Raw genomic sequence first — 25,879 nt, 5'->3', positions numbered from 1 at the left:
ATCAGTTCTAGTGGGCATTTTGTGTGATTAAAAATTATGTAAAGAACAAATTTGAGTCATAGGCTGCTTTATTATTGCCCTTAGAGCATCCTTACCAGTGGCTAGTTTGTCTTGAAGCTTAGTTTAGCCACAAATCTCAACCACGCCGGGCTGAGCTAAACACAAGCTAAATTAGTTGCATAAAATACACCTAACCCTTGATGCTACATCTAGCAATGGTTAGCTCACAAGCTAAAGGGTGAGGTAGAGCCATAATAGTTACATTCAGCTATCTATGCACCTTGGGAGAACCCCGGAGAGCCCCTACCAAGCCACCCCATGTAAAACGTATCCGGGGGACATTTTTTTGCAAAATGCTCCACATGTAAATCACTGGATACATATCTAAATTGGTTTGTTTTTCCAAGACGTTCCTAATGTAATTGGTATATTTTGGGCTTGCCTGGGAAAAAAAACCAATTATTTAGGTCTTTGGTTCAATTCCCAGCCAAAAAAAAAGGCTTTTTTTGTCTAATTTTGCCCCGGTGGGCCTTTCTCCCAAAAAATCCTCCTCATGTACTACATATCCAAACCAGGTCCAAGTGGGAAAACCTAATTTTCCCACGTATCCAAAACCCGGAATTAGCAAAATTTACATGAGGCGGCTTGGTCGGGGCTTTCCGGGGTCCTACCTTGGGTTCCTATTGCCACACCATCTCATGCATCAATACACCCCATCCCATCAATACTGCCACACCATCCTATCAATACCACCACTCCATTGTTATGAGCTGTAGCACAGGCTCTTATATGTACATAACTTACATCTAAATGTCGCAGACTGCACTCTCAAAATTCAAGAGGCTGGAGATCCAGACTGCAGTCGCTGTACGCCTAGGTCTTTAAATGCTTCTGCAGATCTGTACTCAAAGAGGGAAGGCCCTGGTTGTGTGGACAGATAATACAACAACTGAAAACAGAGTGAACAACAAGAAGACCAGAGATGTTTCCACAAGCAGTGAATGGATAAAAATACCCAAAATGATAATCAAAGAAGGAATCAACCTTCTGGCTAAGAGAGTTTTTTCAAAGGAAAATAAGGCAGACACCCTGTCACGCGGTATCAGGTCCTTTCAGGATATTGTAAAGCACCAGTTCATTGTACAGTTACCAAGGGATCTATAGACACTGTTGTTCTAGGTTGTTTTCACAATTTGAAACCTTTTTCTTTCTTTGTACATATGGAGCTTGTTTGTTTTTCCCTGCCATACACAAAACTGTTTTCCTCTTTTAATTTTTATTTGTACCCTCTCTCAGTTGCTGTTATCATGACACATTGAGAAATGTTAGCTTTTGAGTCAGCAGGGAAGAACCTCTGGACACTATTTCAAATTGACAGCCAACCTCTAAATGGCTGGATGCCAAGAACTCTTAAGGGTTACAATTCAGCAGTACAAAAATTCCTTACATGCAAGCAAGGGTGGGCAGTTACATTAAGGTATGTTACAGAGGGCTGATTGGATACCATAATTTTTTTCTAGTTATCCAATTTAGCCATTTGGGTGACATAACATTTTTTTTGAGTAACATAATGTTTAGTAACTTTTTTATTTTTGAGGTTTGGAGGTTTTGGATAACATAACCTTTTTGGGGTGAAAATGTTGGTTGAATAATCTTCAGACAACTCTTCAATACAGATTTACTTTGCGCACAGAGGGAAAATTGTTGCACATGGGAATCTCTGTTGAATTGACCTTGTCTGGTGTCAGGCCCCCCTCCGTGCGCGCCACAAGCTGCCCCCCAATAACACGCTAAACACAGGGTCCCCTGTTATCAGACACTGAGACACTAAGTCCATGTGTATAATTACCTGTCTTGTGACCCACACCACCCGCAAACAGGTGTGGTTTTCTCCGCAGCCACACCCAGTGGTTTTCCCGCGGAACTCGCGCGGCCCCCCGAAAACTTGTGCGGCCCCTGGACCCCCTAGCTGTATATCATTTGGGGTCCTTATGGGGCCAACCGGTCATTAGCATAAATCTCAATGACCGGAGAGCTGGCTGGTCATTTAGGTTGTATAAAGGTACCTCAATGACCATCTGAACGGTCATTGAGGTATACATAAACCTTGATTACCGGCCAGCTGGCTGGTCATTGGGGTACATAGTACCTCGATGACCGGAGCCAACCGCATCAAGGCAAAAAACTCGATGACCAGAGCCGGCCGGTCATCTGTATACTTTGATGACCATCTCAATTGAACGGTCATTGATGTGTATGCCTTGATGACCAGTGTAAGACTCAAAAGTGGTTGTGAAACCCTTTTGCTGAATGGAGAAGGGGATGATGGAGGTGCAAACTCTGCCCTTCTATACTATCATCTGATAGTATAGAAGGGCAGAGTCCAAGCTAAGTTTGGCAAGTTTTAATCAAGTGATAGGTCTGGTCTAGTTCCAGATGAAGTTGTTTGATGACAGGTATGTGAGAGTTGAGAGGGTTGGTGATGATGGAAAGGGTGCAAGTTGACTTGATGTTTCCGGTGGGGGTTGAACACAGGTCCTCAAGGGGGTGATATAAAGAGTTGAGAAGAATGTCTAGACTGAGAAGGGTATATGTCTCAGTTGGGAGTTGAACCAAGAACCAGGTAACTCGTACAGGTGCGTGATATGCAACCAGTGATATGAGAGTGAGCTCAGTGGTTATTGCAGATGAGAGGGTTGATATGGTATGTTATGAAAAAGTGTAAGGGTGATGATATTGGCTAATGGGTGATATCTGTATAACTGGTGGGTACTGAACTGAGGGAAAACCAACTGGGGGGGGAGAGAGCTTCTTATATAGACAAATGTGAGGTATTTTAGCTACAAGGGGAACCCTGGATGAGGGATTTTAGCTGGTGGGTGATGCAAGGACCGCATAAACGAAGCAGGGAAATTTCAAATACAGGGTTACCTCATGCAAGGGGTGCATGAGTGGTGTCAGACTAATGCAAGGAGTGCAGAAATGGGGTCAGAAGACTGCATGCAGCTGCAAGGGGTGCATAAATGAGGCGGGGACATGTCAAATACAGAGGAAATGGGGTTGGTTCCCTGCATATGCAGTGGATTTAAGAGGGATAGAAAAGAGTATGTGTTGGGCTGTTGCTGAGTATGTGTATAACTGGGAAAGGTGACTTGAGGGGTGTGACAGGTTGATGACTGGGGCTGGCCGTGTCCATGAGGGTCCAAGAGGGTGTAACTTTCAATCCAGCGGGGTTCCAGTGACGCTTCCAGTGGTGACTGGGGGTAAAATTGGCCGTGGAATCCATTTCTGAGGTCCCTTTGGTGGTATCTTGAGGCCTAGGGTGAGTAAATATATGTAAGTGAAAAAACTTTTGATTTTTCACTTTTCCGTCTACCAAACCGGTCATCTCCGGTCATCAAGGACCTCGATGACCGGAGCCGGCCAGTCATCTGAATACCACATCTCAATGACCGTCTCAATTGAACGGTCATTGAGGTGTATGCCTTGATGACCAGTCGGCTCCGGTCATCAAGGACCTCAATGACCGGAGCCAGCCAGTGTAAGACTCAAAAGTGGTAATGAAACCCTTTTGCTGAATGGTGAAGGATATGATGGAGTTGCAAGCTCTGCCCTTCTGTTATCAGTCAACAAGACCCACCAAGCTCAGCTTGCAAGTTTTATTAAGTGATAGGTCTGGTCTGTTCCAGATGAAATCTGTTTGACCGGCAACGTGTAAGTGTTTTAATTACTTTTTTATAAGGGTTGAATTATTGTTATAAGGGTTGAGTTATTGTTATAAGGGTTTTTAGGATTTGATTGTGGATGAGTGTTGGGTGACTTGTGAGTTCTGGGTGAGGAACTGGGGAGCAGACCACTGGGGGTGGAGAGAGCTCCTTTTATAGACAAAAGAGGAGCCCCAGAGGGGGCTTGTGGGTTAGTGTTTCAGCTAATCTAGACAACAGGGTGAGGGATTTTAGCTGGTGGGAGTAGATACAAATGATGTCATAACCCCTCAGGGGCACATGAATGGTGTCAGAATATACAACAGAACCTTCTAACGCATGCATGAGGTGACAGTAGACTGCATGAGCTGTCATACAGGGGGAATTAGTGTATACACAAAGTCTGAGGCTGCAGAAACAGTGTAAATGATGTCATACTATGTATATAAAGGAGTGTATGCAGTTAATATGTAATGAGGGTAGCCTGACAGGGAGATGTATGTTTGTATCCTGTGATGTGTATCAGTGTATTACTGTGAAACTTGGGTTGGGGCAGGTGACAGCTGGGTTACTGGGGCTGGCCGTGTGATAGGTGTCCATGAGGTGTAACTACCACACTAGAGGGGGTCCAGGGGTGCTTCCAGTGGTGACTTGGGGTGAATTTGGCCTTAGAATCCATTTCTGGGGTCCATTTGGTGGTATCTTGAGGCCTAGTATGAGTACTTATGTGGTATAGAAAAAACTTTTTATTTTTCCACTTTTCCGTCTACCACACCGGACATCTGGATACCACACCTTGATGACTGCTCAGCTTTGGTCATCGAGGTGTATGCCTTGATGAACTGTCAGCTCCGTTCATCAAGGTATACATACACCGCGATGACCGGCCAGCTGGCTGGCCCTTGAGGTACATAGGTACCTTGATGACTGGAGCCGACCAGTCTTCAATGCATACACCTTGATGACTGTTCAATTGAGACGGTCACCAAGGTGTGGTATCCAGATGACCAGCCGGCTCCGGTCATTGAGGTCCTTGATGACCAGAGCCAACCGGTCATCAAGGCATACACCTTGATGACAGTTCAATTGAGACGGTCATCAAGGTGTGTTATCCAGATGACCGGCCGGCTCCGGTCATCGAGGTCCTTGATGACCGGAGTCGACCGGTGTGGAACTTCCAAGCAGGGCGTGATCTGAGCTTGGAAGGGAATATAGCAAAAACCAGGAAAGTTTAGGCTAAAGGTGCTTGAAGGGCTGCCTTCCTAAATAAGCCCTGGAAGAATTTTAGTGTGGTGCAATCTACTGAATTATTCTATTATCTAGCTTTTTCAGAACCTAAGAGCCAGGTTTTTTGCGCATAAAGAGATGTTATAAATGACATGATTGGGTTTGTAATCAAGGGCAAGTTATAATTATCAATTTCTAAATTTATGATCTAACTCCTAACTATAATAAAGTGATGAATGTGGAAGTAATATCTTAATATTACTATTTAGTGCAAGCATGGGGAAAAAGGAAACAGGAAGGGGCAAGGAAGGCCTCCTTTTATAGATGAAAACTCGTCTGAGAGTGGTTTTTGTGATGTGCAATAATGTAGGTAGTGTGAAATAAGAAATCAGTGTGTGAAAAAGAAATTAATATAGTGTGAAAAGGAATTAATATAGTGTGAAAAGAAATTAATATAGTGTGAAATAAAATGGCTACTTTGGGAAAGATGATCACGTCTAAGATTAGATTTACCAAAATGTGGATTCAAATCATTGAGGGGAAACATGTGTGAAAACAAAACAGGCTGAAGTGGCTGTGCGCCTAGTATGAGTATGAATCTTAGTGTGAAACTGATGATTTACTGTGCTAATTTGTGGCGTGATTGATTCCTGCTGAGTGGACTATCACAGGTTTTCTGGGTGATAAAAAGACGTGAAATCTGAGTGAAAAGATTTAATGTAAAGGATTTGTCCTAAAGATATTTAATATGTAATTTGTAATGTACTTTATTATATAAAAATATACTAATTTGGCGCTTTTGATGGTTGATTGATCTCACCACACCAGTCATCAAAGCATACACCTCAATCACCATTTGATTGAGATGGTCATCGCGGTGTATGCCTTGATGACCGGTCGGCCCCACAAGCACCCCGAATGATATGCAGCTAGGGGGTCCGCGGGCCGCGCGAGTTCCGCGGGAAAACCACTGGGTGTGGCTGCGGAGAAAACCACACCCGTTTGCGGGTGGTGCCAATGGTTAAAGACTCCATTAGTAATTGACTCATGTACATGAATTCATGTGTTCAATTCCCTGTCATTACATTAATACTGTACCTTTTAATTCAATGTACTATTATTATGGATTAAACCATAATCTTTCACACTCTTTTGAGTATGTAATTAACTGCATTTCACATTTATTAAATACAGTACATACAAAGAGAGATAATCTTATCTCTCTATGTATTTATCCTGACTAAGAACAATCCAAGTTTATTGAATCCACACAAACATGGAAACCTAGATCTAAGTTTTGGCTTATTTTTAATTAAAAAATTACACAACAGAAGAGCACACAATTTGGACAATACACACAGCAGTTGAAATCATCTCCAAAGACTCAAAGGCCCTATGGATGACCCTCCAGCTGTGCCAGAGCAACAAGCAAAAAAGGGCTGGTTGTGAAAGACTCTGTGAAAGAGCAGTCAAGGAGGGGCCTAATCAAGCAACTAGGGGGCGGACAAAACCGGAACCCCTGGGGGACATTCTTGCTGGACATGCTGGCCCCCCTAAATACCCACTCAACAGTGAATCAACCTGTAGCCACTGGGTATGTATCCAGCGGGCTGGTTGCCACAGCTATGCTGTTGCCAGCTCAAATCAACACCATCAACAAAACCACCCCTCACAACACACCGTCTCTGCCGCCTTGGCCATTTACCAATTGACTTGCGGCAACTATGACAGTAGTTGGCTTCCTGACCACAGCTGTGTAACCATCCAGTAAGCCACATCTCCAGGCGAATGAGGGCACTGGGGAATCATAATGATGCAAGAAGTGATACATACAAGCTCAGGTAAGTGGTTGCAACTAGAAATCCCATTCTATCATTCAGCTGATAGTCCAACATTCGCAACTTCCTAAGACTTCCTTTCCTTGTGTTGATATTATTCTTGGTCTGCATACTTCATAGGGCATGAATTGGATATCAATGCCGTATGGTAAGCCCCCCACTTTTTTTACCCGGTATAACTGCCTCAATCCCAAAACTCATTACATACATGTATCTGCCTGTCCACCACAAACCAGCTTCTTTCCCAAGGGTCTCAGACGACGCATTTTGGCGGCTGTTTGACCGGCTGCAAGCTGAATCAGGCTGAATCAGTACACACACAACAACATGCTCTGCAGGATCACCTTGGTTGCCTTCTCCGCCTCGGGTTGGATCCTCTTTGCGGGCCACAACAATTTCAACTGCAACGTCTGGGACACCCTGAAGGGCAAAAGATTAGGTGTTCTGGCCGGCCATGAGAACCGCGTCAGCTGTATTGGCTTCTTTTCTGACCAAATGCCACTTTGTGCAGGCCGCTGGGATAGCATGCTCAAGGTGAGCACTTCTTCACATTCTCTTCCAGGCTTGTCTTGCTCACCTTGCTCCTTATTGTTGTGCTCGCTTCTGTCTAGGTCTGGGCATGAACAAACACATCCACATTTAAACCCCATCGCTTACAACCAGTCTTGTCCCTGATACAAGCTCGTCACTTGCAACTAGGTTGACGTACCAACCACTTCTACCTCTTTTTTTTGCTCTCGTAACTCAACCTTACCCGCCGCCGCTGGCCTTGCCCATTGCATCTTCCACTCAACCAGGGAAGGTCCGTTCAAATCTCCTGCCACCAATTCCAGGTGGCCCTCAGCGCAACCCTCCACCCAACTTTTCCTACAAGCGCACCCGGGTAAGCGGCAAAGCCGCCGTAGCCTCTAGTTATACAAAGATTAAGAATTCCTGAAACTTTTAGATTGTTTGGAGATGTAACAAAAAAGCTATACAGTCAGTAGGAATTTTCCTACTAAGCCCACCGCGCACCCCCTACATATCCCAAAAAACTCAGGAAAAGCAGAAAAATCACATGTGTAAGTGCCCTCAAATTTTGTGGGGCTGGGATGTGTAACAAAAAAGTTATTCCCTTAGTATATACCCCATAAAAGGGGGTATGCAAAAAATCCAAGTTTATTAAAACCACAGTTTCACAGAAACTGACTTCATGGGTTCATGCTGCATTTCATTGAAATTGCAGGCAAAAGAAATTAAAAGTTTCAAATTTGTGTTTTTTGAGTTTAAAAAGTTCAATTTTGTTTTTTTGCTTGAGTTTAGAGTTTAAGGGTGTTCAAAGTTGAAATCATGAAACTTTCAATGCATAAAATCATAAAATCATAAAACTTTCAAGTGATGATTTCATATGTACCATTCTAGAAATGTTGCTCTAATTTGAGTGCTTGGGTGCAACATATTTTTTCAGCTTAGAATTTTATGATTTTATGGTGTTACTAGAGGCCAAGGCGGCTTCGCCACTGCAAATTCAATGGCCCTCCCGCTGTGGTGCTCCATTCCAAACCATAAGTAGTATTTTATTGCTTCCTTTTACATACATTCATCATTACATTGCCCATCTCCCCTTCACCCTTCACAAATACCTCGTTATTATTACATATTCAGGTTCTACATCAAATTTCACATATAGTCACTCATACATAGTACCCCCTTATCTTCAATGGTTCAGTAGTTATAGAGGATATAAGACTTACAGAAAACCTACAGTCTTCATTAGTTCCAATACTCATTTCATTAGTAACTTACTTGAATCATTACATTACATTCCTTTTACATATATATTCTCACATACTAAACCCTTTACATACATTACTCATTATGTACTATACCTATTGTAGATATTACATCATTGGATCTGTGCTTACCCCTTTCAGTAGTGCTCATCATTACAAGTTGTTACTATGTTCACATCACTTTCCCCATTTGTACAATCTTTTATTCCCATAGCCAGCACCTTTCCCCATTTGTACAACCCTCATTCCCATAGCCAGAATTCCTCATTGTCTGTGCTCATCCTTCCTTCTTATAAGAACTGTCCTTCCCCCCCTCACTTGTACCCCAGCAAATGGAAGATTTATGCAGAGATTATATACAGAAATTATAGTAGAAATCACTCATCACCTATTGCTCATTGAAACCATTGCAGTTGCTCCTGAACCCATTGCTATTGAACCATTGCCATTGCTTTCCTCTCTTCCATCACTGCTCCAACCCTCTCGCCCTCAGTAGTCAGTAGTCAGCTCATAGTACTAGCTCCTAAGATCAAGTAGAAATCAGCCACACCTTTTCTTTCTTTTTCTTAGTGTTACTCTCATCCCCTCAGCATTAGTCAGGAAGGCAGCCTCATCAGCACCCTTGCATAGCTTACATTAGTACTAGTGTTGCTATCCATTTCCCTTCCAAGCTCTATTCTCCCCTTTGAGTAGTTCCACACCGCCACTTTCAATCACCCCTTCCCTTAACAGGCTAGCCATATTAGATAGGCAAAAATGATTTTAAATCTGGCTAAGTGGGCTGTTGTGAAGTATCCCCCATCCCCTGCTAAGGAACACACACTCCATTGCATCCCATGCATGCAAAAAATCCAAATTTCTCATTCAAATCAATTTCATGCAAAAAAAATGGATTGCGCAAGTCTTAATCTGAATAAGTCAAGCCACAATGTTTTTGTGAGACTGATTAATTTATAGCAAAAATGATTAAAAAATCCAAGGACAATTTAATTATGATTCATCTAATCACTTCATACTCTTCCATATCCAAGCAATCTATCTCCATGATCCCCGCTGTCTGGTTGTGTGACCCAGTCCATCTGGAGTTTGATCAACGTTGCTGGGAGGAGGGCCCCAGGGAGAAGCATCTGGAGTGGGTGCGGCAGGGATTGCCATTGACACTTTCCAGTTGCTCTGTGCAGGGGCAAGGGTGTTTGGTCAGAGGGGGCTGGACTTAACTCAGTCCTTCCTGGGCGCAAAGTGCCCGCCTCCAAATGAGGGAATTGCAAAAATATATTTTTTTGGCATGTCAGGTTTGCTCAATGTACATGAACAGGCAAGAAGCCTGCACATCTATCAGTATTTGTTTTGTTATAAATCACCCCACCTTAATGGTCAAGAAATCAGCTAGCAAGAAGGCCTCATAATGGGTAATATGTGTAAGGGTCGGGAGACCCTTCACTGGTTGGAGACTGGTGGCACGGGGGAACAAGGCCTAAAGCCTGGGGACGTTCTAGTTCCAACGTCCTTGGGGGGCTGTATTGCAGGCTAGCACGGCAGAGAGAGTAGTCAATGGGGTCCGGGGTCTCTCAGTATCAGTCTATGTACATATGTCTTGAGGTTGGAGAAGAATGAGAACAGAATGAAAGACAAACTTACCTAGCACGGCAGAGAGAGTAGTCGATGGGGTCCGGGGTCTCTGCCGAGCTAGGAAGGGGAGGGAGCGGGTGAGACTATATCCTGGCTGTTGAATCAAGTGATAGGTGTTGTGACACCTGGTGAACCCTGCAAGGCGTGCGGGGCTTCACAAGATGTGGGTCCCTAGGGGCATTGTCTCACAGATTGCAATCATCATCAAAAAAAGCAAAGTTGCCTTTGATTTTCATCCTCTGTACATACACCTGTCAGAGCTACGCAAAATCACTTTTTGCCTCAAAGGAACTGTATTCACTTCACTGTTTCAGGGTACCTGTGGGATGTCTGTCAGTTTGGGAGGGGGCCTTCAACCTAGCTTAGCTAATTCCCTCCTCCTTGGAGCAAAGCAACCTCTGAAGGAGGGACTTATGCACTATTTGGACCCCGCAGCCTGAGAGAATTATGACTTTTGGTGGGGACTTTTTTAGAATCAATCTCACTCATGAGCCTCTGCACCATTTTTGATATTGTTTACATTTCTGGGGGGGGCCCAAGCTGTTGCTATCTTTCTACTGTTTTGTCCCATCCTCAACACCTCTTGTTGAGCTGCAATCAGAGTTGTAACTTCATGGATTTCAGATTCTGTACAGTGCAACATGTGTGATACGGGATATAGCCAACTGATGAAGTTGCAAAAAAAGACATTTCACTGTCATTACATATCCCTAAAAATAGCATAATAGGTGGGAAGATTCTCCTAGATGTTGTGCATCTTTTGTTCCCCTACAACTCAATCACATAATGTGATGTGATGAAGCTACACAGGCTCGAAAAAGGCCGAGTTGCCAAGCCGCGGGGTCCACTTAGTGTACAAGTCCTTCCTTTGGAGGGTCCCTGCAGGACGGCGTCCCCCCCCAATAGAGGGACTTAGTTAAGTTAGGCCTTTGACTCGCAAGCGGTACGGCAGGGGAAAGGACCATGCGACCTGAAGTGATGGGTGGGAGAGTCACATTCTCACATCTCCTCTTGATGACCGTTCTGACTGGTCATCGAGAGGAGATGTGAGTCCCCTCAATGACCGGCAAAGACCGGTCATCAACAGCTTTTAGTCCCCACAATGACCGTCACAAACCGGTCATCAAGAGCTGTGAGTCATCTCAATGACCAGGCTGTGCCGGTCATCAAGAGGTGGTGAGTCCCCTCGATGACCGGTCTAACTGGCCATCGAGAGGTGGTGAGTCCTTGATGAACGGTCTAACCGGTCATCAGGAGGTGAGTCCCCTCAATGACCGGTCAGAGCGGTGTAAAGCTCAAAAGTGTTCCTGAGAAACTTTTGCTGAGTGGGGAAAGGGATGAATGAGGTTACCTCTGCCTTTCCTGGGTCACTAGACACTAAGACAAGCCCCCCCAATCTACGATTGGAAGGTTTAATGTAGTGATAGTGGAGGTGTATCAAAAGATAGCCTACTTTGAGCAGGTAGCTTAAGGGGTATGGTGATGTAGCTGATGTGTAAGTGTTGTAATGAGGTTGTAATTTATGTGTAAGGGTGTAAAACCACAATATAGAGTGGGGCTAATACTGTAGAGTGAGCAAGTATTGTACTGTTATGGGGTAAGCTGAGTGCAAGTAGTTTGCTGAGAGAAATTACAACTGGGGGGAGGAGAGCCTCCTTAAATAGAAAAGAGTGAGACATTTTGTAGAGACTGTAAAATGAAGATGTGCCTGGTGAGAGTCAAACTTACAACCTAGGCTATGCTGAGACACATACTAGAGTGCTGCCTTTACCAACTAGCACCGCCAGCAAACAGCTGACGTAACCCGGATTTCGTTGCGCTGACGAAATCCAAACTCAAATTCAAACTCGCGCCCCGGGTGTGTTGTCACCTGTTGTGGATTTCGTCACCTGCCATTCTCAGTGGCAGGTGCAAGAGAGCACGACTCCCTCGATGGCCGGTGCTAACCGGTCATCGAGGGGACACACACACCTCCCTTGATGGCCCGTCTGGACCGGCCATCAAGAGGAACACCCTACACCCTCTTGATGGCCGGTCAGTACCAGCCAGCAAGAGTAAAGCACTATTTATACTCTCGATGGCGGCTACTGACCGGCCATCAAGAGGTGATACACATACCCCTCGATGGCCTGTCAGTACACCGGCCATCAAGACAAAAACACTAAACTCTTGAAGGCCCGTACTGGCCGGTCATCAAGAGCAAAACTCTCTTGGTGATGTGTATACACATCACCCTCAATGGCCCGTCAGTACTGGCCATCAAGAGGAACATAATACACTCTCGATGGCCTGGACTGATTGGCCATCGAGAGGAAATACACACCCCACTCAATGGCCTGTCAGTACCGGCCATCAAGAGGAATATACTACACTCTTGATGGCCTGCGCTGACTGGCCATTGAGAGTGAAGCGCTTTGCTCTCAATGACCAGTTGGGTCACTGTGCGAGATGCGCATGTCCTCTTGATGGCCGATCAGTCCAGGCCATCAAGAGTGTATCATGTTCCTCTCGATGGCCGGTACTGACGGGCCATCGAGGGTGATGTGTATACACATTGAGAAAAGAGTTTTGCTCTCGATGGCCGGCCAGTACGGGCCATTGAGAGTTTAGTTTTTTCCTCTCAATTACCGGTGTACTGACAGGCCACCAAGGGGTGTGTGTATCACATTTTGATGGCCGGTCAGTAGCGGCCATCGAGAGTGAAAACAGTACTTTACTCTTGCTGGCCGGTACTGACCGGCCAACGAGATAATGTTGTGTGTTCCTCTTGATGGCCGGTCCAGACGGGCCATCAAGGGAGGTGTGTGTGTCCCCTCGATGACCGGTTAGCACCGGCCATCGAGGGAGTCGTGCTTTCGTCTTGCACCTGCCACTGAGAATGGCAGGTGACGAAATCCACAACAGGTGACAACACACCCGGGGCGCGGGTTTGAATTGGAATCTGGATTACGTCAGCGCGACAAAACCCGGATTACGTCACCTGTTTGCTGGCGGTGTAGGCTACAGACGCTTGTGGCTGCCAGCTGGATGGTTGGTTGGTAGTGCTCATGGGTCAATCCAACAGCCCTCCATACTGTGGTGATACATCATGGTAGCAGACTAACAGACAACTCAACACCCCCCCTTGCTACATGATGGGAAGTGGGGATTGACCCCAAGAGAGATTGGGAATGAGACCCAGGAAAGATGATCAGCGTAGGGATTGAACCTGTCAGCCTTAGAGATACATCAAGTATCCAAAAGACTGCAATAACTTAGTAAATAATAATAATTATTAAATTATTATTGCAGAATCAGATTCCTCATCATAAATTAAGGGGGGTCACCCACTTAAAGTACCCCCTTATTCCTATTCCTTCATGTACTAATTGTATAAATAAGAATTGGCCCCAGAAAGCGCCCAAAAATAATATTACATACATAAATTTAGTAATACAAACAATTTACATAAAATTAAACTGTTTTATATTAATGAGTAATATTACTTGTGTAAAAATACCCCGTGAAAGTATTATGTAGACTTCTACTGAAGCTCTTTCACATGACAATTGGTTATAAACATGTCATGTGACAGAGTCAGGGAAATTAGTCTATTACAATACAATTAAATTACCCACAGCCAAGCCCTTTTCACGGCTACACCCCTGGATACTCCCATAGGGAGAAAAATACTCAGTGTTTTACGCCCACTGAAGTCCCCTCTATAAATAGAGGCCTATTTGGCCCTCAGGAAAAGATCCCCCAGACCATTCACCGCCCATAAACTGTAAGTTTGCCGTGAATATTCTCCTCTGCTACATTTGTAGCCACTCTTATAAACCATCCCCAGCACGTAAAATTCACTGGATTAAACCCTTTAAATCATCAAAAATCCCTTATTAGCATATTTAAAGCTTTATCCTTATAAGTAGTTGCCGTAAGATTACCGCCTCTGTCAAGCAGCCAATCAGTTTAAGCGCTTACCACCTACTTTTACGCCAAATTAATTCCCTGTAATTAATAATTACATAATTAATTCCTCCTCTGTTACAGAGTGTTAAAACCCTTGTAGTGGCTATATTTGCCACGTAACAAGCTTGGTAATTTAAATTACCAGTGTTTACATCAGCACAGTTATAGTGCTAGGGCTCAAAAACCCTTATTTTGATGGGTGTTTGCCCTAAGCTTCATAAACAGAGCTGTCAGAACCCGTGATCTAGATGTAGGCATATAGGGGTTTGCGTGGTCTTACAAGTAAGCATTCACAAATTCATCAAGTCTCTATTGTAAGCAAGTAGCGCTCAGGTAGCTCTGGGCTCATAACCTGTAGAGACTGTAAAATGAAGATGTGTCTGGTGAGAGTTGAACTCACAACCTAGGCTATGCTGAGACACATGCTAGGATGCTGCCTTTACCAACTAGGCTACAGACGCTTGTGGCTGCCAGCTGGGTGGTTGGTTGGTAGTGCTCATGGGTCAATCCGACAGCCCTCCATACTGTGGTGATACATCATGGTAGCAGCCTAACAGACAACTCAACACATTTTAGCTCCAGGGGAACAAGAGAATGAGGGGTTTTAGCTGCCCTGAAAGCTACAATGAGGTATTTTGGCTGGTGGTTGATAGGTCACATGAGGTCATGATGTCATATGAGGGAATTTAGCTAGTGAGAAATAGGAGGTGAGATATTTTAGCTGGCCTGGCCTGTCAACTGATGTCATCTGCAAGCTGCATGAGGGGTTTTTGCTATCTTGACACCTGCATGATGTCATCTGTCAACTGTCAGACTGCATAAGCCTGCATCAAGTGTGCATAACACTGCATGACACTACATGACATGTGCATAACACAATGAAATGAGTGCAGCTGATGAGGTAAAGGATATGTGAAGGGTAAACAAACTGTCAGGGTGGTACATGTAACTGGTTACATGTCCTGGGTAAGTGTGGTTCATGTAACCAATTACATGACCTGAGTATGGTGTTTTGTGTGTATGTAATTGAATGATGGTGTCTTGAAGGGGTTGTAACTTGTGATCCAGAGGGGTTTAAGGTGTGTTGTCCATGGTGTCCTGTGTAGTTTTGGCTGTAGAATCCAGTGGTGTTGCCGTATTGGGTGATTTGTGAGTTGTCAGCCTGTAGGTAACTAACCGTGTCTGAGAGGGTTGTTACTAGCAAGATGATAGTGTAAGATGCCAAGGATGGGCCTATGGGTTCGTGGTAAGACCTGTAAAAGGTTTCACTCTATCAGTAATCTTGACTGAGAGGCTTGCTCAATTAAGGCGCATCCAGATCAACACAGGGTTTTAATAGGCATCCAAGGAATAACTCAACTTGGGTTCGTGGTTTTATGGTGTATCAAGCCTGTCTGGGCACTTGGCCCAGTCCCGCTGGGCACTCGGCCACGCGAGCTTGGGAGTGTGCACAGCGGGCTGGATCGGGCGGGTTCCGCGGGGCCCAATTCTTGGCACAGAGCCAAGCCCCGGGTGAGCCTACACAACCGCTGGGCCAATCCAATCCATCGGCTTCGAGCTCCTCCGGCCACCCTCTAACCTCACGAACACAAAACGACCACCAGCACAACTAGCAGGCCGCTCGAGTCAGGTGAGCAGACGTGTTGCATCCATCTATACACACTTTTTTTACAACTTTTTTCTACATTTTTTTCTTCTGTTGACCGTCATTTTTCTTCTTTTTAATTTGTTGTTCCAGAGTCCGTTCAGCAATCCCACCAAGTCGCCACTGAAGATTCAGGCAGACGTGGGGAGGACTCTGCATTTCAGAGTGATACACCCCTGAACTTTGGGGTGCATCACTCATCGTACAAGCCCACAGTGATACATCGCTCGGCGTGCGTGGCACACTTTCTTGGGTATTGGCCCAGCGGGACTTGTCTCTGGACCCCCCAAACTTGGCTATGTGCCAAGTGGGAATTGTGTCTTGGCCACGCGCGCTTGGGGCTTGGCCCAGCGGGCTTTGGCCTGGGCACGCGAACTTGTTGATTTACATCCGGAACTTGGGCAAGTGCCCAGACGGGCTTGATGCACCATACCTACAGAAAGGTAAGGGTAATCAAGAGTTGATGTTATTCCTGAATTGAATGATGGTTGAGAATGAAAGCACTGTTTAACTATAGTATGGGTTAAACTTTGCTGTAATAATATTCTGAGGGATAAACAGTCCTGAGGGGCGTGTTTATATAGAGGGGAAAGATCAGGAGGGAATATGAGGCGCTTGGAGGCGCTTCAGGACCAGGGGGGAACTGGAAGCGCTCAAGGGAAGCAGATCCTCATGAGGATCAACATTGGAAATGATCAGTACTGATCCTGGATCAGTAGCTGTGCACACTAGCTGATCATAACCAATCATTGATGCCATTCAGTGCTCTTTGAATTGGATTACATCATGTATTGTTTATGTATTTATATCATAACCAATATATTATGTAAATGGGGACTGAGGCTTAACAGGGGATAAATGGGTGATACCTGTCTTGGGGTATTTCACGTGTACAGTGATATTACAATGTATTGTAATCTTACTGTTGCACATAACTTAACTCTCATAACAACAGTACATTATGGTAACTGTATTTAACTATGGTTATCTGTGATGTAATGTATAACAGGAGTACATTCTTAAGCTTGTATCTAATGATATACATATGTAATAAAGGTGTAAAAATGAATGTACTATATGTAATGTGAACAATTGCAGGTACTTGGTACGTGTAAGGTACTGTGACATGTACTCTGTGGCTGACATGAGTGTACATATGAGAAAACAAGAAATTTTGAAATGGGCTAGATGGGTAACCATAAAGCATACCACAGCGGTCATCAAGAGGAGATGCAAGTCCCCTCAATGACCGGCAAAGACTGGTCATCAAGAGGAGATGTGAGTCCCCTCAATGACCGGTACAGATTGGTCATCAACAGCTGTCAGTCCTCCCAATGAGCGGTCTTTGCCGGTCATTGAGGTGAGTCCCCTCGATGACCGGTCAGACTGGTCATCAAGAAGAGATGTGAGTAGACATAGCCCCCTCTTTAGGCCCTGGAGCTGACCTGTAAGCACCCAGATGAGTGTGTACAGGCCAGCATTGTGCCTGCCCAGGCGCAGGGCCCTGGCAACCTTCAGGGTGCAAAGCATGAAGGCCCAGGTTGTGTGCAGCTGGTTGGATACTTAAAGGGTGTGGGGGAAGCTGTTTGTCCCCCCAGGGGATGTGGTTTTGTCCCACCCCCCTCCCTGGAGCCCACTAATCACTTGATTACATTTTTGACCAACCTTCTTTTGCCTGTTGCTCCGGCACGGGCTGGAGGGTCAATCCGAGGTGCCCTCTGGGGTGTTTGGGGATGAATTTCAATGGTTATGGGATTTTTGCTAATGAGCACAGGCAAAAACTTTGATCTTGCCTTCTGTGTTTCTGTGATTTTAATAAACTTGGATTTTTTGTTTGAGTGTAAATTTTTGGTTTTGTTTGAGTTTATTTTATTTTTTGTATGTTTTGATTGTGGTCATATTTTTTGTTTTGTGTGAGTTTGAAGTTTAAATTTTAAAGTTTTGTTCAAGATTCAAATTTGTGTTTTTTTCAATCAAGAAGGAGCCTACTCAAATGAAATAGGGGGCCTTCAGGGAGGGGGTGGGACAAAACCCAGATCCCCTGGGGGGACAAACAGCTTCCCCCTAGCCCTTTAAGTATTGGTCCCAGCTCGCACATGACACAATTTCCCTGGGCCCTGACATTCTTTTCACCTGCCTGAACACAACTCTGTTGCCAGGCCCCTGCACCTGGGCAGACAAAATGCTGGCCTGTACACACTTGTCCAATTGTTTACAAGTCAGCTGGAGAGGTTTACTCCTCTGGATGACCAGTCAGGGACATCCAGGGTTGTTCTGAATCCAAGGAAGTTGGCTTCAAGCAGTCAGAATGTGCCCTTGCTTGCCGGGGAGGCTTTGACCTCCTTGGCGGTCTGCACATCTCTGGATGACCAGTCAGACCGGCCATTGAGGGGGCTCATACCTCTCAATGACTGGTCTGACTGGCCATTGAGGGAACTCACACCTCTCAATGGCCAGTTGACCGGTCTGACTGGCTATCAATGGGACTCAGATCTCCTCCCAAAACCCCCTGCCCTATCCTCCAGTCCGCGCCCACCCTCTCGGTCCATCTGATTAAATCCTCAATGAGAGGAAACCACGCGCTCCCCTACTCCAAACCCGCAAGGATTCTCCCCCACCCTCACCACCACCAATTATCTCCCCAATGACCCTGCTCATTCAAAATACTGCAGTGAAGCAGTGGCAGAACTGGTCTTTCACATGATCTTTCACATGAAATTCTAAAATAGCAAGAGCTGAAACAAATTTGGAAGAAACACTTAGTTTTCCTCTGATAACAACAGCCATAAGAAATGGGCACCAGAGTTAATATATCTTTTTATGCTTGACTGATTGGGTTATACCCAACACAAAACTCATTCTTTATTGTTGAGGTCTATCCTGAGATTTGTTTGATTTATTCAGATCCTTGCACCTAAAAAAGTGATATTTCTTTCTTCCTCATGATGATTTTTCTTTGTTTGGCTGATGTTACACTCAGGAACCAAGTGTCAGCTTGCCTCATTTTTTCATGAATCTGGCAGTTTGACTCATTCATGATGCCACCACTCCCAATCATTTTTAAATACCAACCTGGAGATTAATAAGAAATAGAAATAACTGCATTGATCTTTCCATCTAGGTACAATGAAATTTTCATCAAATATTACTTGAGACTTTGGAAAAATTCAATTGAGATGATGGGATAAAAAAACTATTGAGTAGATAATATAGTGATTTTAGATGAGGGGAAGCACTGAAGCAAGGATGAAAATCTATGTGGAACACCTAATGCAACTCTCCGCTCTGGGTAACAAGCAATTGGTTTCCCTCAACCCAATAAAAAATCAGGACCCAAAACACAGGCAATGTGGAAGCATTGCCTCTGTTTTCAGCCTGGTGTATGTTATGCAGCTTCAAGAGGACAACCAAGCTGAAAAGTAGGATAACCCGGTGTAGTCTAAGTGGGTGTATAGCTAAGCATATTGAGCGAGATGATGGTAGAGCGATGAATTTCCAAATTCCCCCGGGGGTCAAATCCCCCTACAATGCCGTGCCTAAATACAAGTTTTGTTGTGTAACCCCCAACATTCCCCCCCACAACAAACAACCCAGCCCTTGAAAAGAAAGTGAGAGAGAAAAAAAGAAGAAAAAAAAGAAGGGAAAATAACCGGAAAAACAAGCCAAAAGTTGAAAGAGAAACAAACTACACCGCCAATATGAAATAAAAAAACATACATAAATATCAATGAAAAATTTAAAAAAATTCAACAATAACAACAACACTACGCCATCCAAGAGACCCATTGCCTTGATTTTTGTCGTCGCCAAATAGCCCATCTGTAGTGTTGCAGAAAGAAAGCCATGCCAAATGCTCACTGGAGTGGCTGGGTGAACCACTACTCCAGTGCAACCCCGCAGGTGCATAGTTAAGGGAATGTCACTCACTTGACCACTTCCCATTCCCGAATACAGCCCCATTAAATTTCTCCATCAGGTTTCCCCCCAGCGCTTTGGTGAAGCAATCCGCCATCTGATCTGACCCCGCCACCCATTCCAGTCCGATTTCCCCTTTTCTGAGCCGCTCGTTGGTGACATGAAATTCTCGATCAATGTTCTTCGTCCTTTTCATACTTGCGGTATTGGTCGAGATCTTCACCGCCGCCTTGTTGTCGCACAGAAGCAAAGGCCTCAAGTTGCCCACCAGCGGGGAAACAATCCCCGCCATCCAGACCGCCTCGTCACACGCCATTGACAAGGCAACGTATTCCGCCTGGCATGTCGACTTGGCCACGATTGTCTGCCGCTTCGCGTTCCACGCTAAAGGCACTGACCAAAGAGACGTGATGAAACCGTGGTGCGACCTTGCTCCCTCGCCCATCCAACTAGCGTCCACGTACGTCCTCAGTGGATTCTCCATCTCTTCAGGCTCCACCTTCAGCTCAAAATGCGCCGTCGTCCGAACATACGCCACTAGCCTCTTGAGAGCCGCCCAGTGTTTTTTGTTTGTGCCCAGTGAAAACCTTGCTAGATAATGAGTAGCAAACGAGATATCGGGCCTGGTCCCCTGCGCAATGTACAACAGAATTCCAATGTACGAAAGATAAACCGCATCCGGTGCTGTCGAAGGATTAGACTGCAGGGTGCTGTCCTGCAACGGTACCGCCGACGTGAGTGTAGAACCGTCCATCTCCAGTAGCTTCCTGATTAACGACGGTTGCTGAAGACGAAAACCTTTCTCTGTCTGCCGGATCTGAATGCCCACTAACGACGACAGAGCCTCGTCCCATTTGAGCGTAAGCGCCTCCGATAGCCCTTCCTTGAGTCGCGCCATCAGAGCATCCGAACTGGCCACCAGGAGCCCATCATCCACATGGATCCATAAGAAAGCCACGTCATTCCCCCGCTTGTAGGTGTAAGTACTTTGATCTTGCGGGTTCGCCTCGAATCCGATTTTCCCCAGCGCCGTCTTGAGGTGTAACCACCAGCACCTCCCCGCTTGCTTAGTCCCATACAAAGCTTTCTTGAGTTTCCAAACTTTCCCGGGAGTAACAGGATATCCCGGCGGAGGGACTACCCACACATCTTCATCAATTTCACTGTGAAGGAATGCGGTCTTCATGTCAAACGAAGCAACTGGCCACTTGAGCTTTGCTGCCACCGTCAGCGCCGTCCTCATCAAAGCAAAAGTCGGTGTTGGCGCGAAGGTTTCGTCGTAGTTGACCTTCTTTATCTGCTTGTGACCGCCCACAATTATCCGGGCTTTCCTCCTCCTGAGCGCCCCTTGCATCGTCCTCTTGGTACCAAGCAGCCACCTAGACCTGAGTAGCTTCTTTTTATCTGCAGGCGGATCGTCCTCCATCGCGACCCCCAGCTCCTCCAGCGACCTCCTTTCCTCATCCATTGCGCCTCGCCACTCGCCAGCCTCCGGAGATTCAATCGCCTCACGATAAGTCGGGGAGTCACCGCCGTATGGGTCACGCCCCTCCAACGCCGCCAGCACCGTGTCCTGAAGATCCAGCTCGTCACCCAGCCTGAAGTCCCCAAGCCGCTCGCATTGAATAGCAGAGCAGACGACCTCCATGTCCGTTCCAGCGTCCACGACGTCCGCCATCACATGAGGTTTGTCCTCTTCAAACTGAACCGAAGCCGCCACCGACACCTTTTTTGTCTTCTCATCCCACAGAAGCCAGCCCTTCGACTCTGGCGCCACGCCGATGTGCCTGGTCTTCTCAGAGTAAGGCACCATTTGCTTCTTGTGCGTATGATCATACATATACGCCACGCACCCAAACACCCTCAACAACGCTAATGATGGCTTCGTCCCGAGGACCTTCTCGATAGGCGTCACTTCGTGCCCCCGATGCACCAACCGATTGAAGATGTATGCCGCCTGCCGGAACGCATATGACCACAGATACTTGGGCAGTCTCTTCGTGTGAAGCAGCGACCTCGCCATTTCCGCCAGCGTCCGGTTCACCCTCTCAATTGCCCCGTTTTGATGGTGTTCATGCGGTACGGCCTTCTCGTGGACAATTCCCTCAGTCGCCAGGAATTCAGCCATCTTTCCACTCCTTACAAACTCCAAGGCATTATCCGTACGTACTCTCTTCACCTTCCGCCCAGACAGATTGTTGAACTTCCTGATCCAGTTCATGACCTCTTGTGTCGCGTCGCCCTTTGTCTTGATAGGAATCGCCGAGACCATCCCAGAATCCAGGTCTTGAACCGAGAGGACATACTTGAACTTGTCTATGGACTGGTCGTATGGCCCGATGAGATCCGCCGCCACCACATCCCCAGGCTCCAGGCAGATGTTCCTCGACGGCGAGTCAACAGGCGAGTGCACTGCTTTCATGGTGGCGCACGTATCGCATCCCCTGTTCGGTGCCACCTCGAACCCCGGCACATCCAGCACCGCCCCTTTCTTCACTGACTCTCGGAGCATTCTCAGAGATAAGTGACCTATCCTCTCGTGCATCACAGACCCTTGGATCGACGTCGCAGCCGCGAAAATCTCCGACAAAGTACACCGCAAGAAACAGCGGTCATTGATTTCAAATGAGGGAAAGAGAACATTATTTTGGACAAGTGTATATTTTTCTCCATCCCACCTGACTTCGCCGTCTCTCTTCCTGAACTTGCCCAAAGAGATGATCGTCCCGCTGATGTTCGGGCAATACAGCACGTTCGTTACTTTCAATTTTCCAAACGGCGTCGGCAGCTCGATGTCCCCGAATTGCTTCACGGGAAATCGGTCTGTAGAGGCAACTATAAGGGACATGGAGATTGGCCTGAGAGATGTAAAGAGACGAACATCGTTGCTAACGCTGTCCGTCGCGCCTGAGTCCAAGAGCGCCGCGTCGCCACTCCCCGGCTGTTTCTCAATCGACGCCACTGCCGCTTTGGAGCGCTGCATGAGAGCAGGATGACACACCGACGACTTCTTCAAGTGGGCATTCGGGTTCAAGAGTCGAGGATCCCCCACCGGCGGCTTTTGGTTCTTCTTGAGAGGACAGTCATTCATCCAATGACCCCATTCGTAGCAATACCGGCAGGGATTCTTCTCCGTCAAGACCCGTTTCGCCCACGCGTCGCTCTTCTCGACCATTGACTGAGATTGGTCCCCTCCTTTCTTGACCGCTCCATCGCCAGCTCCGCCTCTCGCCGACTTATACGCGAACACCGACGACTGGGCTGGGACGACACTCGAGTTCATACGACCCGCTATCTCCAAGATGGTTTTGGAAGAGATCATACTCTTGGGATTGACTGCAATTCGGGCATCCAGGGCATTGGCAATCCCTTGAAAGTGCGGATGACACCTCTGATGGAGTAATAGGGCCAGGACCAAGTCTTTGCTAATCGCCCCCGTCCGCTTCTCGATCTCATCTAGACAGGTCTGCATCTCCGAGTAGGCCGTGTTCAAGTCAGCCGATACGTCCGTCGGGTCGCTCGCCTTGGTCCACCTGGACATGATGTAGGTCCATGACACGTTTGCAAATCGAGACTGAAGAGTTGTGAAAGCTACTCGCCCAGCTTTTCCCCGGACCGAAGCAACAAGTGACGGATGGACGCTGTTTTCCACTAGGACGCCCGTGAGTGCCGCCCTATCTGCATCGACGTCCTTCGCAGTCGACCCAAAGTATTCCTCGGCTTCAAAGACTCTTGTGACCGTCGCCCTCAAGGACAGCTCCCAGTCCGGAAAGTTGACTCCGTCCTCGGACAATTGCGGTTCAATTGCTTTCCCTAGTTTCTGATACTTTGAAAGCGCATCCGCCAAGGCCACCGCACGTTCAGTTCCAGTCTTTGATTCAACCTTCTGCTCGACCGGTCGATTAATGTTCTGGAGTAACAATGCAAGCTGATCAAGCGTGACAAATTGGGGCCCCGCATTCGAACTTCCAGCAGGACTCTTCCCTTTGTCCACCGGCTGGCCCTCCTGAGTGCTCATTTCGTCACGACTCGCCGACGTGGAATTCGGTAGTGGAGTGTGTATGGCTGCGTACGGCGGAAAATTCAGCAAACACCTATGAGGAGATGAGTGCTCCGGTGGTAGAGGTGCAATCGGCCTAGTTGCTTGTGATTCAGATCTGATTGGGGTCGGCTTGTCGAATCGCTTCCCCGATCGAGTTCCACGAGGCAGATCCGGAATCTGAAAGTAAGACACCTTGCCTGATGCTCACAAACGTGGCGCGTAGTTCACCACAACCACTTTGGGAGATGCACACGTAGGTCGACTCACTTTAGCAGTCTGTTTGCCTAACCCTTTACGGAAAAAATTGAACTAGAACGCCTTAGTCCTCAGTTCCAACGCCCAAGACGGAATCGGGCTCGTTTTTCTTTTGCCCCTTGAGACAGAATCAAGAGTGTAGTTGAATAATCGTTTGCCCGAGTCGGAATCAGGTCCAGTGATAATGAAATGTCAAGTTCTTCAGGGAATTTTATTCGCGCAGGCTCATAACCTATTGAGCAAGATGATGGTAGAGCGATGAATTTCCAAATTCCCCCGGGGGTCAAATCCCCCTACAATGCCGTGCCTAAATACAAGTTTTGTTGTGTAACCCCCAACAAAGCATGCTGTTACGCTTATTGCAATCAAGCATTTTAAATGAAGTCATATTTTCCAAAACTTTATAAAAGGCCTATTTATTCATTTTTTTGCCCCCAGACCATCTGGACAAGTTCCAAAACGGTGCACAGTACCTTGGGCCTTTTTGCCTTGCAGCAGCGGAGCCGCCTTGGCCTCTAGTACCATTATATCACTTCATATTGGTCAAAAGTGATATAATGGTATTATGGTGCTGAAGATGGCTGAATCAGTTGAATCTGATTTCAAAGTGGAAGAGACCAGTACTGTAGGTATGGTTGTTGGCGCCAATTTTGAAAAAGTGCGCACCAGACAGCGCCTGAAAAATGCCAGCAGCTGGCGCCTTTGGCTGGGGGCGCCGGGGCGCCGAGCGTTTTTTTGTAAAATCATAAAATCTATAAAATTTTGAAGTAAATATGTAAATACATAAGACAAGGAGACACATTTTCAAGTAGATCAGCACATGAGATATTTTGGGTTCCAGTTTGAATCCTCATTGGGGTTGGTATTAATCACATCAACATCAACAAAATCTTTATTCCATTTTAGCAGAGGAAAGTGTTCCAACAAATCAAAGTCAAACAGTGTAAGGCCTCTTCCTGTGAGAGGAGCACCTCATTCTGAGCTTGATCTTGGTCAAAAAATGCCTTCTTGAAATGCTTCCAGCTTGGCTGGAGCTTAAGGAAGGAGTTGTATAGGTTCATGTTTTCATACTTGGAGTTTTCTTTTCCAGTTTTTTTGCTTGCTCTTCTGTTTTTGAAAAAGTGTTGTTTGAACGGCTCAAAACTGGACTAAATGTCTGTATCACACATTTTGGAGATTGGACATCAGGAAGCCAGCCCATTTTGGCCCATGGGAAACAGAGTCACAGACAGCTTTGACCAATTGGGTTCAGCAGGAAAGGTTCTAGTTGGCGGATTAAAGCAGATTTGGCTTGTTGAAAGAATAAACAAGCAGAAGGTTGAAGACCACCTACAAAGAGACGAGTAAGGATGAAAGCCTCATCAAGCCTTGGCAAGTCTCAGTTAGCCCTCACTCTTTACTTTCCACTTGAGTTGAATACTCTGAAATTTGATTCACAGGGCTATCAGGGATTCAAATTCCATTATTGATGGTTCTGGGACTTGTTTTAAACTCTTTCCCAGCTCCTGACAAAATTAGTCTCTCTGGGTGCGCGCCGACCCACATTTTCAGAAAAAAGTGCGCGGGTGCTGAGCGGGCGCACTTAGGCGCGCCATGAGGGGTGGCGCCGACAACCAGAACTGTAGGTTGCCTACAAAAAGAATTTGGAGGCTTTATGTTGAATTTTCTATTTATATTGAATTAATCAGCAATTATATCATCTATAATTATATCAGTGCCAAACAGGGCCTAATTCTCTGTGCTATCAGATTTTTGTGCATGTGGTGCATGGGAAGAAAAAGTTATGAATGTGCCGGATAATAAGTACCTTAGCAGGAGATATGAGCAAAAGCTGCCACACCCTCAAAACTAAGTTCTGTTTGTGGGGTACTGCCCAGAAGCTAAAATATTTTAGGGAGGTT

The 25,879-nt window shown here is 46.1% G+C and overlaps 1 protein-coding gene across 1 annotated transcript; it reads left to right on the top strand.

Moving 5' to 3' along the window:
* Positions 1-7,096: 7,096 nt before the first annotated feature.
* On the top strand, positions 7,097-7,392 carry PtA15_6A20 (uncharacterized protein; the record flags this gene model as incomplete). Its single annotated transcript, XM_053169891.1, has 2 exons — positions 7,097-7,303; positions 7,381-7,392. 2 exons carry the CDS (start codon positions 7,097-7,099, stop codon positions 7,390-7,392), a joined length of 219 nt encoding a protein of 72 aa, XP_053020947.1.
* Between the last annotated feature and the right edge of the window lie 18,487 nt (positions 7,393-25,879).

The sequence above is a fragment of the Puccinia triticina genome, chromosome 6A (genome assembly GCF_026914185.1).
Source record: "Puccinia triticina chromosome 6A, complete sequence".
In the NCBI taxonomy this organism is placed as follows: Eukaryota; Fungi; Basidiomycota; class Pucciniomycetes; order Pucciniales; family Pucciniaceae; genus Puccinia; species Puccinia triticina.
The sequence above is the reverse complement of the archived record's forward strand: the minus strand, read 5'-3'. Positions and strand labels throughout refer to the sequence as shown.